This window comes from Argopecten irradians, chromosome 13 (genome assembly GCF_041381155.1).
Source record: "Argopecten irradians isolate NY chromosome 13, Ai_NY, whole genome shotgun sequence".
Taxonomy (NCBI): Eukaryota; Metazoa; Mollusca; class Bivalvia; order Pectinida; family Pectinidae; genus Argopecten; species Argopecten irradians.
Window position 1 is genome coordinate 547,736 of NC_091146.1, and position 17,265 is coordinate 565,000.

At 45.7% G+C, this 17,265-nt stretch overlaps 1 protein-coding gene across 1 annotated transcript in view; it reads right to left on the bottom strand.

Moving 5' to 3' along the window:
- Positions 1-13,830: 13,830 nt before the first annotated feature.
- The window catches only part of LOC138306571 (uncharacterized), a 9,044-nt gene continuing 5,609 nt past the window's right edge, over positions 13,831-17,265 (bottom strand). The window contains exons 2-3 of the mRNA XM_069247011.1: positions 16,275-16,541; positions 13,831-13,886 (exon numbers count right to left, since the gene is read on the bottom strand). Of these exons, the coding sequence (XP_069103112.1) occupies positions 13,831-13,886; positions 16,275-16,541 (323 nt within the window). The remainder of the gene's footprint in view (positions 13,887-16,274; positions 16,542-17,265) is intronic.

A 17,265-nucleotide genomic window follows, 5' to 3' on the forward strand; every position in this document is an offset into this window, starting at 1 on the left:
AACTAAATTTCTTGGATTAATATTTGATTCGAAACTGTCCTTTGTACCACACATAAAACATCTGAAGGATAAGTGCTCGAAGGCGCTGAACATTCTACGTGTTCTGTCCCATTCTGATTAGGGTGCAGACCGTGAAATGTTTCTGTGTATCTACCGGACACTTATTAGATCAAAACTTGACTACGGCTCGATTGTCTATGGATCGGCTTGCAGCTCCTATCTACAGATGCTTGACCCTATCCAGAATCAGGGACTGCGTCTGGCACATGGAGCTTTTCGACCAACACCTGTGAAGAGTCTCCTTGTGGAAGCTAATGAGCCATCTCTAGACGATCGACGAAAGAAATTTTCCTTACAGTATGCTGCTCAACTGAAATCCAATCCAAAAAAACCCGCATTCGATCTTGTATTTAATCCACAACACCAGGACATATTCAGACAAAAGCAAAAGCTCATACCAACATTTGGCATCAGAATTTCGAAGTTTTTGCAGGAACTAAATATAAATTTCGACACCATTGACGAGTACACCATATCGGATGTACCACAATGGCTCATTCAAACACCTGATATCAATTTATCTTTTTGCATGAAAGGGCAATGTCCAGTGCATTACCCGAAGAACATAAATCCTCCTTTCGGGAGTGCATCAGGACTTTCCCTGATCATGTTAAGATCTACACTGACGGCTCAAAAGATGGCAATAAAGTTGCGGCAGCATGCTGTACATCTAATCTGTTGCCTCCATTTTCTCTGCGGAAGCTTGTGCTATCGGTCTTGCTCTTGACCACATCGAAGAACACCGCATTGAAAAGGCAATCATCTGTTCAGACTCTCTTTCGGTTCTTCAGGCTTTGAAATCAAGAAACCCTAGAAATACTCTAATCCAAAATCTTTTAATCCAAACATTTCGATTATCTTCTAAAACTCAAATTACTTATCTCTGGATTCCCAGTCATGTGGGTATAAAGGGGAATGAACAGGCTGATAAAGCAGCTAAGACTGCTCTTCGCCTAGCACAAACAGATTTGAAACTACCATACACCGATATCAAACCTTCAATTCAGTCAGCCATCAAACACCATTGGCAACAAAGGTGGTCTACCGAAACAAACAGTAAACTGTTTAAAATTCAACCTACACTTACTCCTAAACTGCCCAGTCGGAGATACCGCAGAGAGAAAGTTGTTCTCTCTCGGCTCCGAACTGGACACACATATTTTATACATTCCTATCTATTGAGAGGGGAGGATCCTCCCACATGCAATGCATGTGATTCTCCTCTCACAGTGGAGCATATTTTAGTGCACTGTATTGATTTTAAGCACATACGAGATAAGTACTACGATGTCTCCGACATGTACACTTTGTTCAATGTCGTGAGACATAATCGTATTTTTAATTATCTCAAAGAAATCGGTATTTTAGATAAAATATGAACGTTTTCTCATCATATCATCGTATCAACTCAATATTTCATTGTTTCATCAACATTGTGCATGAGTTTTCTTGTGTGTTTTAGCCAAAACTATTTTATCCCATGCAAACCTCTTTTTTATCAAATAAACGTTAACAATATGTGTTTTTTTAGTCCTTACTTGCCTTTTCTTACCCTGATCTTTTATCCTGATATTAATGCCTGACTTGAGTTTGGCCCTAAATGACCTTAGTTGTCGATGGGCCGTAAAACTCAAACAAACAAACAAACAAACAAAGCCAAGTATTATACTCTTATGTATATAGAAGTTCTGATCGCCATCACTACCCACCATCACCATACAGGAAGTTTATAAACAATAATAAGAATATTTGGTCATAATTTGGATATTTGGATATTTGGAAGACCCAAACAATATCAAAAATGGTGTACATGGGTGTACAGACACACACGCATACACACACATATATGTTTGGATATATAAATAAATCAGATAATTCGTTTGGTATTGATTAAAAGAATTGAAATACATTTGAATATATTTGCATTAACTCATCTGGGCATTGTAAACATCCATTAAGTGCTACAGTAAGGGAATTATGTAAGTGGTTATGTAAGTGGTAATTTTCATATAGTTTCAGGGTATCAATTAATATTTGTCTTTCATTAATAAAGAGTGCACATTCGAATAAATAATGGAAAACGGTTTCTTGTGGGTATCCGCACTCGCAATTTGGAAAATCTAATAAGTGATCATTGAATAAGTCATACTTAAGATTACTAGCATTATTTCTAAGTTGGCAGAGAATGATGTTTAATTTTCTAGGTTCATAATTTTGAAAAGTGACAGTTACTTTAATACCTTTTTGTTCTATTTATTCATTAGGTTTATGAATTGTGAAAGAGTTGGTGCATCAATACGTGAAGTGTCTTATGTATTGTAATCATTTAATGTAGATGGAAAATAACTGGTAGAATAGGTGGATTAAATATTCTGTTTTCCCCCAATTGATATCTATTATTTATATTGTCATTTATGTATGGATTTATAATTTCTTTTAAGTATGGTGGTGAATCAGAGTTTAAAATTTTATACATAAGAGATAACTTCTTTTTTGTCGCCTTTCGGCAAAGGTTTCCCACTGTAATTCATTATAAATTTTTGAATGTGAAGTACCCTACGTAGGCCAGTAATTATTCAAGCTGCATCTAACTGTATTGATTCTAAAAATGATTTTTTAAATTCTGAACAATTATCCAAGACTTCACTAACATATTCTAGAATTGGCCTAATATAAGTTGTATACATAATAATTAGAGATTTTCTATCAAATGAGTTTTAAAGATTTCGCATGATGTTGATTCTTTTGTATGTTTTATTATAAGTATGCTGTATATGTTCTGACCACTTTCCTCCATCTTCACTGAAGGTTAGACCAAGGTGATTGTGACATCTTTTATTCGCTAATGGTTCATTTAGAAAGTCAATTGGTGGATGGTTAATTTTTTTTTACGACTAAAAGTTACAGTTTCAGATACATTAGATTTCAAATCCCACTTTTTAGCCCAATTACTAACGTTTTGTAAATCACGTGAAAGTTTTTTCTGCTGCTTGAATTGGATTATTATCTATAATTACATATATTGATGTGTCAGCAAAGAGTTTGATGTTGTTATCAACTTGGTCTGTTATGTCATTTATATATAAGAGAAACAAGAATGGTCCGAAAATAGATCCCTGAGGGATTCCAACATTTACAATGTTACAGTTTGAAAAATGACCTTCAGTGGGGACTCTTTGTTTTCTCGCACATAAATAGTCTTTAAACCAAGAACATTTTTTACCTTTGATACCATATGATTCTAATTTATGCAGGAGGTCTGTGTGCCATACCCTATCAAAAGCCTTGCTTACATCACAGAATACAAATCTTAATTCATTTCCCTTATCTAAATTACTGATGATTAAATGGCATATAGATAATAATTGATTACATGTAGTTGTAGAGTCACCAGGTAAGAAGCCGGATTGGTGTTTAGATATGATTTCATATTCAACTAGATAATTGTAAAAAAATTTAAAACTATTTTCTCTATGATTTTACTAAAGCAGGAAGTGATTGAAATTGGTCTGTAATTAGTTGCATCATTGATTGAGCCTTTACCTTATAAATGGCATGAAGATTGGCCATTTTCCAAGACAAAGGATTTTTTCAGTTTGTATTGTTTTGTTAAATAGTAATGTTAGTGGTGTAGCGATAGAGGTTTGAAGTCTTTTGATTACTTTTGGAATCATTTCATCAGGACCAGGAGGTTTTTGATTAGCTGAGCAATCACATCTTGCTCTGTTATAATCATGTTATTTAACATAGAAGGAAATGGATCAGGAGGGAGGGGGGCTGTTCTAGATCAGGAGGGGGAGGCTGTTCTAGATCAGGAGGGGGAGGCTGTTCTAGATCAGGAGGGGGAGGCTGTTCTAGATCAGGAGGGGGAGGCTGTTCTAGATCAGGAGGGGGAGGCTGTTCTAGATCAGGAGGGGGAGGCTTTTTTAGATCAGGAGGGGGAGGCTGTTCTAGATCAGGAGGGGGAGGCTGTTCTAGATCAGGAGGGGGAGGTCTAGATCAGGAGGGGGACTGTTCTAGATCAGGAGGGGGAGGCTGTTCTAGATCAGGAGGGGGAGGCTGTTCTAGATCAGGAGGGGGAGTATGTTCTAGATCAGGAGGGGGAGGCTGTTCTAGATCAGGAGCGGGAGGCTGTTCTAGATCAGAGGGGGAGTGTTCTAGATCAGGAGGGGGAGGCTGTTCTAGATCAGGAGGGGGAGGCTGTTCTAGATCAGGAGGGGGAGGCTGTTCTAGATCAGGAGGGGGAGGCTGTTCTAGATCAGGAGGGGGAGGCTGTTCTAGATCAGGAGGGGGAGGCTGTTCTAGATCAGGAGGGGGAGGCTGTTCTAGATCAGGAGGGGGAGGCTGTTCTAGATCAGGAGGGGGAGGCTGTTCTAGATCAGGAGGGGGAGGCTGTTCTAGATCAGGAGGGAGAGGCTGTTCTAGATCAGGAGGGGGAGGCTGTTCTAGATCAGGAGGGGGAGGCTGTTCTAGATCAGGAGGGGGAGGCTGTTCTAGATCAGGAGGGGGAGGCTGTTCTAGATCAGGAGGGGGAGGCTGTTCTAGATCAGGAGGGGGAGGCTGTTCTAGATCAGGAGGGGGAGGCTGTTCTAGATCAGGAGGGGGAGGCTGTTCTAGATCAGGAGGGGGAGGCTGTTCTAGATCAGGAGGGGGAGGCTGTTCTAGATCAGGAGGGGGAGGCTGTTCTAGATCAGGAGGGGGAGGCTGTTCTAGATCAGGAGGGGGAGGCTGTTCTAGATCAGGAGGGGGAGGCTGTTCTAGATCAGGAGGGGGAGGCTGTTCTAGATCAGGAGGGGGAGGCTGTTCTAGATCAGGAGGGGGAGGCTGTTCTAGATCAGGAGGGGGAGGCTGTTCTAGATCAGGAGGGGGAGGCTGTTCTAGATCAGGAGGGGGGAGGCTGTTCTAGATCAGGAGGGGGGAGGCTGTTCTAGATCAGGAGGGGGAGGCTGTTCTAGATCAGGAGGGGGAGGCTGTTCTAGATCAGGAGGGGGAGGCTGTTCTAGATCAGGAGGGGGAGGCTGTTCTAGATCAGGAGGGGGAGGCTGTTCTAGATCAGGAGGGGGAGGTGTTCTAGATCAGGAGGGGGAGGCTGTTCTAGATCAGGAGGGGGAGGCTGTTCTAGATCAGGAGGGGGAGGCTGTTCTAGATCAGGGGAGGGGGAGGGAGTGTTCTAGATCAGGAGGGGGAGGCTGTTCTAGATCAGGAGGGGGAGGCTGTTCTAGATCAGGAGGGGGAGGCTGTTCTAGATCAGGAGGGGGAGGCTGTTCTAGATCAGGAGGGGGAGGCTGTTCTAGATCAGGAGGGGGAGGCTGTTCTAGATCAGGAGGGGGAGGCTGTTCTAGATCAGGAGGGGGAGGCTGTTCTAGATCAGGAGGGGGAGGCTGTTCTAGATCAGGAGGGGGAGGTGTTCTGTCAGGGGGGGGGCTGTTCTAGATCAGGAGGGGGAGGCTGTTCTAGATCAGGAGGGGGAGGCTGTTCTAGATGGAGGGGGAGGCTGTTCTAGATCAGGAGGGGGAGGCTGTTCTAGATCAGGAGGGGGGGCTGTTCTAGATCAGGAGGGGGAGGCTGTTCTAGATCAGGAGGGGGAGGCTGTTCTAGATCAGGAGGGGGAGGCTGTTCTAGATCAGGAGGGGGGAGGCTGTTCTAGATCAGGAGGGGGGGCTGTTCTAGATCAGGAGGGGGAGGCTGTTTAGTTCTAGATCAGGAGGGGGAGGCTGTTCTAGATCAGGAGGGGGAGGCTGTTCTAGATCAGGAGGGGGAGGCTGTTCTAGATCAGGAGGGGGAGGCTGTTCTAGATCAGGAGGGGGAGTATGTTCTAGATCAGGAGGGGGAGGCTGTTCTAGATCAGGAGGGGGAGGCTGTTCTAGATCATCAGGAGGGGGAGTATGTTCTAGATCAGGAGGGGGAGGCTGTTCTAGATCAGGAGGGGGAGGCTGTTCTAGATCAGGAGGGGGAGGCTGTTCTAGATCAGGAGGGGGAGGCTGTTCTAGATCAGGAGGGGGAGGCTGTTCTAGATCAGGAGGGGGAGGCTGTTCTAGATCAGGAGGGGGAGGCTGTTCTAGATCAGGAGGGGGAGGCTGTTCTAGATCAGGAGGGGGAGGCTGTTCTAGATCAGGACTGTTAGATCGGAGGGGGAGGCTGTTCTAGATCAGGAGGGGGAGGCTGTTCTAGATCAGGAGGGGGGAGGCTGTTCTAGATCAGGAGGGGGAGGCTGTTCTAGATCAGGAGGGGGAGGCTGTTCTAGATCAGGAGGGGGAGGCTGTTCTAGATCAGGAGGGGGGAGGGTGTTCTAGATCAGGAGGGGGAGGGCTGTTCTAGATCAGGAGGGGGAGGCTGTTCTAGATCAGGAGGGGGAGGCTGTTCTAGATCAGGAGGGGGAGGCTGTTCTAGATCAGGAGGGGGAGGCTGTTCTAGATCAGGAGGGGGAGGCTGTTCTAGATCAGGGGGGGAGGCTGTTCTAGATCAGGAGGGGGAGGCTGTTCTAGATCAGGAGGGGGAGGCTGTTCTAGATCAGGAGGGGGAGGCTGTTCTAGATCAGGAGGGGGAGGCTGTTCTAGATCAGGAGGGGGGAGGCTGTTCTAGATCAGGAGGGGGAGGCTGTTCTAGATCAGGAGGGGGAGGCTGTTCTAGATCAGGAGGGGGAGGCTGTTCTAGATCAGGAGGGGGAGGCTGTTCTAGATCAGGAGGGGGAGGCTGTTCTAGATCAGGAGGGGGGGGGCTGTTCTAGATCAGGAGGGGGAGGCTGTTCTAGATCAGGAGGGGGAGGCTGTTCTAGATCAGGAGGGGGAGGCTGTTCTAGATCAGGAGGGGGAGGCTGTTCTAGATCAGGAGGGGGAGGCTGTTCTAGATCAGGAGGGGGAGGCTGTTCTAGATCAGGAGGGGGAGGCTGTTCTAGATCAGGAGGGGGAGGCTGTTCTAGATCAGGAGGGGGAGGCTGTTCTAGATCAGGAGGGGGAGGCTGTTCTAGATCAGGAGGGGGAGGCTGTTCTAGATCAGGAGGGGGAGGCTGTTCTAGATCAGGAGGGGGAGGCTGTTCTAGATCAGGAGGGGGAGGCTGTTCTAGATCAGGAGGGGGAGGCTGTTCTAGATCGGGGGGGGGAGGCTGTTCTAGATCAGGAGGGGGAGGCTTTCTAGATCAGGAGGGGGAGGCTGTTCTAGATCAGGAGGGGGAGGCTGTTCTAGATCAGGAGGGGGAGGCTGTTCTAGATCAGGAGGGGGATCAGGTCAGGAGGGGAGGCTGGGGAGGGGGAGGCTGTTCTAGATCAGGAGGGGGAGGCTGTTCTAGATCAGGAGGGGGGAGGCTGTTCTAGATCAGGAGGGGGAGGCTGTTCTAGATCAGGAGGGGGAGGCTGTTCTAGATCAGGAGGGGGAGGCTGTTCTAGATCAGGAGGGGGAGGCTGTTCTAGATCAGGAGGGGGAGGCTGTTCTAGATCAGGAGGGGAGGGGGGAGGCTGTTCTAGATCAGGAGGGGGAGGCTGTTCTAGATCAGGAGGGGGAGGCTGTTCTAGATCAGGAGGGGGAGGCTGTTCTAGATCAGGAGGGGGAGGCTGTTCTAGATCAGGAGGGGGAGGCTGTTCTAGATCAGGAGGGGGAGGCTGTTCTAGATCAGGAGGGGGGAGGCTGTTCTAGATCAGGAGGGGGAGGCTGTTCTAGATCAGAGGGGAGGCTGTTCTAGATCAGGAGGGGGAGGCTGTTCTAGATCAGGAGGGGGAGGTGTTCTAGATCAGGAGGGGGAGGCTGTTCTAGATCAGGAGGGGGAGGCTGTTCTAGATCAGGAGGGGGGAGGCTGTTCTAGATCAGGAGGGGGAGGCTGTTCTAGATCAGGAGGGGGAGGCTGTTCTAGATCAGGAGGGGGAGGCTGTTCTAGATCAGGAGGGGGAGGCTGTTCTAGATCAGGAGGGGGAGGCTGTTCTAGATCAGGAGGGGGAGGCTGTTCTAGATCAGGAGGGGGAGGCTGTTCTAGATCAGGAGGGGGAGGCTGTTCTAGATCAGGAGGGGGAGGCTGTTCTAGATCAGGAGGGGGAGGCTGTTCTAGATCAGGAGGGGGAGGCTGTTCTAGATCAGGAGGGGGAGGCTGTTCTAGATCAGGAGGGGGAGGCTGTTCTAGATCAGGAGGGGAGTGTTCTAGGGGGAGGGGGAGGCTGTTCTAGATCAGGAGGGGGAGGCTGTTCTAGATCAGGAGGGGGGAGGCTGTTCTAGATCAGGAGGGGGAGGCTGTTCTAGATCAGGAGGGGGAGGCTGTTCTAGATCAGGAGGGGGAGGCTGTTCTAGATCAGGAGGGGGGAGGCTGTTCTAGATCAGGAGGGGGAGGCTGTTCTAGATCAGGAGGGGGAGGCTGTTCTAGATCAGGAGGGGGAGGCTGTTCTAGATCAGGAGGGGGAGGCTGTTCTAGATCAGGAGGGGGAGGCTGTTCTAGATCAGGAGGGGGAGGCTGTTCTAGATCAGGAGGGGGAGGCTGTTCTAGATCAGGAGGGGAGGCTGTTCTAGATCAGGAGGGGGAGGCTGTTCTAGATCAGGAGGGGGGAGGCTGTTCTAGATCAGGAGGGGGAGGCTGTTCTAGATCAGGAGGGGGAGGCTGTTCTAGATCAGGAGGGGGAGGCTGTTCTAGATCAGGAGGGGGAGGCTGTTCTAGATCAGGAGGGGGAGGCTGTTCTAGATCAGGAGGGGGAGGCTGTTCTAGATCAGGAGGGGGAGGCTGTTCTAGATCAGGAGGGGGAGGCTGTTCTAGATCAGGAGGGGGAGGCTGTTCTAGATCAGGAGGGGGAGGCTGTTCTAGATCAGGAGGGGGAGGCTGTTCTAGATCAGGAGGGGGAGGCTGTTCTAGATCAGGAGGGGGAGGCTGTTCTAGATCAGGAGGGGGAGGCTGTTCTAGATCAGGAGGGGGAGGCTGTTCTAGATCAGGAGGGGGAGGCTGTTCTAGATCAGGAGGGGGGGGCTGTTCTAGATCAGGAGGGGGAGGCTGTTCTAGATCAGGAGGGGGAGGCTGTTCTAGATCAGGAGGGGGAGGCTGTTCTAGATCAGGAGGGGGAGGCTGTTCTAGATCAGGAGGGGGAGGCTGTTCTAGATCAGGAGGGGGAGGCTGTTCTAGATCAGGAGGGGGAGGCTGTTCTAGATCAGGAGGGGGAGGCTGTTCTAGATCAGGAGGGGGAGGCTGTTCTAGATCAGGAGGGGGAGGCTGTTCTAGATCAGGAGGGGGAGGCTGTTCTAGATCAGGAGGGGGAGGCTGTTCTAGATCAGGAGGGGGAGGCTGTTCTAGATCAGGAGGGGGAGGCTGTTCTAGATCAGGAGGGGGAGGCTGTTCTAGATCAGGAGGGGGAGGCTGTTCTAGATCAGGAGGGGGAGGCTGTTCTAGATCAGGAGGGGGAGGCTGTTCTAGATCAGGAGGGGGAGGCTGTTCTAGATCAGGAGGGGGAGGCTGTTCTAGATCAGGAGGGGGAGGCTGTTCTAGATCAGGAGGGGGAGGCTGTTCTAGATCAGGAGGGGGAGGCTGTTCTAGATCAGGAGGGGGAGTGTTCTAGATCAGGAGGGGGAGGCTGTTCTAGATCAGGAGGGGGAGGCTGTTCTAGATCAGGAGGGGGAGGCTGTTCTAGATCAGGAGGGGGAGGCTGTTCTAGATCAGGAGGGGGAGGCTGTTCTAGATCAGGAGGGGGAGGCTGTTCTAGATCAGGAGGGGGAGGCTGTTCTAGATCAGGAGGGGGAGGCTGTTCTAGATCAGGAGGGGGAGGCTGTTCTAGATCAGGAGGGGGAGGCTGTTCTAGATCAGGAGGGGGAGTGTTCTAGATCAGGAGGGGGAGGCTGTTCTAGATCAGGAGGGGGAGCTGTTCTAGATCAGGAGGGGGAGGCTGTTCTAGATCAGGAGGGGGAGGCTGTTCTAGATCAGGAGGGGGGAGGCTGTTCTAGATCAGGAGGGGGAGGCTGTTCTAGATCAGGAGGGGGAGCTGTTCTAGATCAGGAGGGGGGCTGTTCTAGATCAGGAGGGGGGCTGTTCTAGATCAGGAGGGGGAGGCTGTTCTAGATCAGGAGGGGGAGGCTGTTCTAGATCAGGAGGGGGAGGCTGTTCTAGATCAGGAGGGGGAGGCTGTTCTAGATCAGGAGGGGGAGGCTGTTCTAGATCAGGAGGGGGAGGCTGTTCTAGATCAGGAGGGGGAGGCTGTTCTAGATCAGGAGGGGGAGGCTGTTCTAGCTGTTCTAGATCAGGAGGGGGAGGCTGTTCTAGATCAGGAGGGGGAGGCTGTTCTAGATCAGGAGGGGGAGGCTTGTTCTAGATCAGGAGGGGGAGGCTGTTCTAGATCAGGAGGGGGAGGCTGTTCTAGATCAGGAGGGGGAGTATGTTCTAGATCAGGAGGGGGAGGCTGTTCTAGATCAGGAGGGGGAGGCTGTTCTAGATCAGGAGGGGGAGGCTGTTCTAGATCAGGAGGGGGAGGCTGTTCTAGATCAGGAGGGGGAGGCTGTTCTAGATCAGGAGGGGGAGGCTGTTCTAGATCAGGAGGGGGAGGCTGTTCTAGATCAGGAGGGGGAGGCTGTTCTATGTTTCTAGATCAGGAGGGGAGGCTGTTCTAGATCAGGAGGGGAGCTGAGGGGGGAGGCTGTTCTAGATCAGGAGGGGGAGGCTGTTCTAGATCAGGAGGGGGGAGGCTGTTCTAGATCAGGAGGGGGAGGCTGTTCTAGATCAGGAGGGGGAGCTGTTCTAGATCAGGAGGGGGAGGCTGTTCTAGATCAGGAGGGGAGGCTGTTCTAGATCAGGAGGGGGAGGCTGTTCAGTTCGATCAGAGGGGGAGGCTGTTCTAGATCAGGAGGGGGAGGCTGTTCTAGATCAGGAGGGGGAGGCTGTTCTAGATCAGGAGGGGGAGGCTGTTCTAGATCAGGAGGGGGAGGCTGTTCTAGATCAGGAGGGGGGAGGCTGTTCTAGATCAGGAGGGGAGGCTGTTCTAGATCAGGGGGGGGAGGCTGTTCTAGATCAGGAGGGGGAGGCTGTTCTAGATCAGGAGGGGGAGGCTGTTCTAGATAGGAGGGGGAGGCTGTTCTAGATCAGGAGGGGGAGGCTGTTCTAGATCAGGAGGGGGAGGCTGTTCTAGATCAGGAGGGGGAGGCTGTTCTAGATCAGGAGGGGGAGGTGTTTAGATCAGGAGGGGGAGGCTGTTCTAGATCAGGAGGGGGAGGCTGTTCTAGATCAGGAGGGGGAGGCTGTTCTAGATCAGGAGGGGGAGTTCTTAGATCAGGAGGGGGAGGCTGTTCTAGATCAGGAGGGGGAGGCTGTTCTAGATCAGGAGGGGGAGGCTGTTCTAGATCAGGAGGGGGAGTATGTTCTAGATCAGGAGGGGGAGGCTGTTCTAGATCAGGAGGGGGAGGCTGTTCTAGATCAGGAGGGGGGGGAGGCTGTTCTAGATCAGGAGGGGGAGGCTGTTCTAGATCAGGAGGGGGAGGCTGTTCTAGATCAGGAGGGGGAGGCTGTTCTAGATCAGGAGGGGGAGGCTGTTCTAGATCAGGAGGGGGAGGCTGTTCTAGATCAGGAGGGGGAGGCTGTTCTAGATCAGGAGGGGGAGGCAATTGTTCTAGATCAGGAGGGGGAGGCTGTTCTAGATCAGGAGGGGGAGGCTGTTCTAGATCAGGAGGGGGAGGCTGTTCTAGATCAGGAGGGGGAGGCTGTTCTAGATCAGGAGGGGGAGGCTGTTCTAGATCAGGAGGGGGAGGCTGTTCTAGATCAGGAAAAGAAGTTTCAATAGATGTAAAATAATCATTTAAAATTACAGCTTTATTAATTGGATGTTGTATACTGACTCCATCATGGATAATATAGAGGTTGTCCGTATATCATAGTCAAACGCCTATGAAACAACTGAAAACTACACGATACCGGTCTGGATATACTAGCACAAGGACATTTTGTGATAAAAAGCGTAGTGCTAAAATTGACTTTGAACTGTTCAAAATAAGTTTACTCATAAGGCTCTTTGTTAAATATATTTCTAAGACTTCACAATAGCTAGTATTCCTATTGTTAATATTAACAATGTATATAATTACAGTCCGGAAGTCCAGCTTTACTGTAAATGTCAACATTGATCAATTCTTTGTCGTATAGGTATAACAACTCAGCTAACCTGTCCATTATATTACGTAATATGATTATCATATTAGTCAACTGGTCATCTTCAGATTGCCTCAGTCTAATTTACCACCTATAGATAAGCGACATCTGTCAATCACAATTCTAGAATTTCATTGTCTGTATATGTATTTAACCATGCTATGTTTTATATTATGTCACTTAGGTCCAATACTCCAGTACGGAACACGACGGCTATATTCTGGACACTCGAGAATAGCCCTCCGTCAAGTCCAACGTATCGTTATTAAATTCTAAAGTTAGAATTCAACATTCTCTTACGTCATCTTTACATCGTGACAAAACGTGCGGGAGTTCTGTATGTTAATACGCTCTAGCATGACACAGGTAGGACAGCTTCCACGTGCATAGAGACAGGACAGTGCTGTAGCAGACGGCCATTTTGAGGTGCGAAACAAGCATATCATATCAAAAATGTATAATGAATAAACTTAGACAATAAAGACAATTAACAAAATTGAAAGTAATCACACATTTAAAGTTATATAGAAGTTGCAAACAATATTCAATTTATTCCAAAATATTAAGAACGTTCATATTTTGTATACATATATATCATCTACGTCCTTGAAATATATCAACAAAAATGCAGATGGTAAATGGCATCATCACATTGATTATATTTATGATAAAGCATGTAAACGTCTTAATCTACTAAAATCAGTAAAAATATAAAATGAGCCGTAAAACACTAGTCACTTTGTATACCTATTATATTCGACCTATTTTAGAGTATGGTGATATTATTTTCGATAACTGTACCGAAGAAGAAGCAAATCTACTAGAATCGATACAAATTGGAGCTGCCGCATTATCACAGGACTGCGTAAGGGAACTTCTCATTATAAACTTTACTGTGAACTTGGTTGGGACACCCTTGCTGCAAGACGGAAAAAACATAGACTAATACTCCTTTATAAAATTCTCTTTGGAGCAACACCAAATTATTTTAATGAACTAATTGAGCCATACTTTGATAATGCCAATCCGTATATATTGCGTAATGATAGAATGTTTACTATTTCACTATGCAGAACCAGTATCTATGCAAAAAGTTTCATTCCAGCCACATTGAAATATTATAATGAACTTGCAGCAAGGTATGACCTCACCAGTGTTACATCAATCTATCAGTTTAAAAAACTTATAAAAATGTTTTTAAGTGATATCAGATAAGAAAATGTTAATTATAATTATTTTAATGTTGGTACCAGGAAAAACAATATACTCCTTTGTCAGTTAAGAAACAATATGAGCAATCTTAACTCTGACTTACACAGAGATCATCTTACTGAATCTCCAGCATGTACGTGTGGTAATGGCCATGAAACAGTAGAACACTTCTTCTTATCTTGTAGTAAATATGATGAACCCCGAAGAATACTAAGAAGGAAATTACTCGGTCTAAATCAAAATCATAATCATTATAACTTAAATATGCTTTTGTCTGGAACTTGTAATAAATTAACCAATTTAAACATATTTGATAGTGTCATTGAGTTCATTAGAGCTACCAATCGATTGTTATCTGTATAGATCTTGATATCATCCCAATATTGATCTGCGATCTGCTTTTTATATTTTTCCTTACTAAAAATAGCATTAATAGATAGCACACTTTATTTTAATTATGGTCACCTACTCTACTCCCCCTTCTCCCCCTCTTCCTCTTTTCTGATTGGCATGTAATGTATGGCACCTAATTTATATTGTTTAACATATTATAATGATATATTCAAATTATCACATATGGAAGAATACATAACTGTTTGTTAATAGAATAAGTAAGGTTTGTTTATGAAATAAGTAAGGTTTGTTTATGAAATAAGTAAGGTTTGTTTGTGAAATAAGAAAGGACAATATCAAGAAAATGGATTTATTCAAAATTTCTTGAATCTAAATTAACTTCATCTCATTCAAATTCATTGATATTATTGATATATTCCATATTCAATGATAGTACAGATATTTTATTACTAAAACTTGAATATAACATCCTTGACTGGATCCAAAAATACATTGGTGGATGACCACTTGCAAATAAGCCATTATGGACATTTAGGTCTGTATCCTATGTGTGGATGGATCCAGTCATTTATATTATATTCTAATCTCTAAATTTTGATTATATATATTTTGAAAATCAATACATATTGCACACAAGTATATTGGAGATGAAATCTTAAATACTGTCCTTATCCCAACATTATTCATCAATACAATTGCTACAGTATATGCTCATGAATATGTTCAAAATTAGAATTTTGTTGAATCATATGTATATACTAATTGTTACTAGGAGAAAACTAATATAGGCAATGCCTGTTGTTTGATCCTTTTTCGTTATTCGAAATAAAATCTGTTGAAATTAAAATAAACAAAAATGTACCGCATTATACCTGAAGTATGTTTTAAAGACACGAAATTTGATTGCATCACCTGATTTTCAGCGGAGCCAATCAAATGACCAGAAGTTGTATACTAAATATATATAATTAGTACCGCCTATATTAATTGAGTTTTGTTTAAAAGCAGCTGTTTATGTATATCCTGTTTTGTATCATTTACATTTGATTGGTTTTCAGTGAAACCTGCTATTACAAAATGAAGGAAAATACACACTCATTTCACACTTTGATACCATTTAAACTTCCAAGTTATTGCTACTACGTCCAGCAATAATCTCTAACTTTAAAAGATACGACACGACAAGTATATTCTATTTATAACGTATTTGTTATAGTTTTGCCTAATCTACATTTTGAGACAGCCCCTTCATTCCGGAAGTCCGTGTCGGTATCAATGTCCGTACTCCGTGTCGGGCAAAATGGGAGATGTCTCATAAGATTTATGGCACCATATCCAACCCCATAAGTCCCCATCTTTTCTAGCAGTAGTTTGGGAGGGACGCAATCGAACGCCTTGGACAGATCCATCAATATGGCCGCAACATACTTGAACTTTGGAATGAAACAAACAGTTCGGGTAACATATATATGTACTTACTACAAGTATGAACTTTAGAAACAAACAGTTCATGTGACAGATACATGTACTTGCTATAAGTGTGAACTGTAGAAACAAACAGTTCAGGTGACAGATACACGTACTTACTACAAGTGTGAACTGTAATACAAGCACTTCGTGTGACAGATACACGTACTTACTATAAGTGTGAACTGTAAAAACAGTTCAGGTGACAGATACACGTACTTACTACAAGTGTGAACTGTAAATACAAGCACTTCGTGTGACAGATACACGTACTTACTACAAGTGTGAACTGTAGAAACAAACAATTTAGGTGACAGATAAATGTACTTACTACATGTGTGAATTGTGGAAACAAGCACTTTGTGTGACAGATACATGTATTTACTACAAATGTGAACTGTAGAAACAAACAGTTCAGGTGACAGATACATGTACTTACTACAAGTATGAATTGTAGAAACAAACAGTTCAGGTGACAGATACATGTATTTACTACAAGTGTGAATTGTGGAAACAAGCACTTCGTGTTACAGATACATGTACTTACTACAAGTGTGAACTGTAGAAACAAACAGTTCGGGTGACAGATACATGTACTTACTACAAGTGTGAACTGTAGAAACAAACAGTTCGGGTGACAGATACATGTACTTACTACAAGTGTGAACTGTGGAAACAAACAGTTCAGGTGACAGATACATGTACTTACTACAAGTGTGAACTGTAGAAACAAACAGTTCGGGTGACAGATACATGTACTTACTACAAGTGTGAACTGTAGAAACAAACAGTTCGGGTGACAGATACATGTACTTACTACAAGTGTGAACTGTGGAAACAAACAGTTCAGGTGACAGATACATGTACTTACTACAAGTGTGAACTGTAGAAACAAACAGTTCGGGTGACAGATACATGTACTTACTACAAGTGTGAACTGTGGAAACAAACAGTTCGGGTGACAGATACATGTACTTACTACAAGTGTGAACTGTAGAAACAAACAGTTTGGGTGACAGATACATGTAGCTATCACAAATGTGAACTTTGGAAACAAGCACTTCGTTTGACAAATACTACAAGTACAACTTACTACAAGCGGAGTCGTCACTCTTCTTTGTATACATCTGTATGACTGAGGACAGGTTCACACTGTTGCCATCACAAAGAGCTTTGGTATACGTCTTACACTCTTTTGTCTCCTTGTTGTAGGAATATGACAGACAGTCCGTCTGACATTTAGATGAACACTCGATCCGATTGTATACGTTTTTCTCCACAGCTAGCACATAGCCTTCGTAGTCAGAGAGGGACACATTGTGTACACGTTTGAACGATGAAGATGTTATTGTTGCGTGGGCTGTATACCAGAAGGACATCAGCAACATGTACACATTCATGTTTGAAAACTGTAGGCGAAGAAATTTGAATACAAAGTAAAAACAAAAGTCTGATGGGATATCTGCAAAATACGTTATAGTTTTATATTCCAACAAACCTTCTATTGTTGGTTCCCAGATGAAAACATTCTGTTTTTCCTTTCGAGTCAGATAGCAGAAATTTGCGTGTTTAAGTTTATAAAAAACTCGTTCGTTAGACCCTAGATTTGCGTATGCCTAACATCGAACATCTTTTCTAACGAATTGGACCTATCAGATATATATAGCTGTAAATTGAACCAATCAGATAGTCGTGAGTGAAGAATTCTGAAAACCATCGGTGTGTGACTTTTCAAATTAAATCGTACATTTAAACTACCATATTAATAGGGTTCATACTCCGCCGTTGTGTACGTGTTGTGAGTACACTGGATGAGTTGGGTTTCAGCTCTGGAGAGTCAACTCTCCCGAGGGTGATGTGCAGACCATTACACATGGGCCACATAACTCTCGCCCTGGGGGGAGTAATAGGGGGACAAAACAGGGGGGGGGGGGGAGGGGAAGGGGGGGGGGGGGGGGGGGTACACATTGTGGGGACAGCAGAGGGGGGGGGGGGGGGGGGTCAACAGGGTCACCCTTTTTTTAAACGGGGGGGGGGGGGGGGGGGGAGCCTGGGGGAGGGGGGGGACCTGTTTCAACGATTGG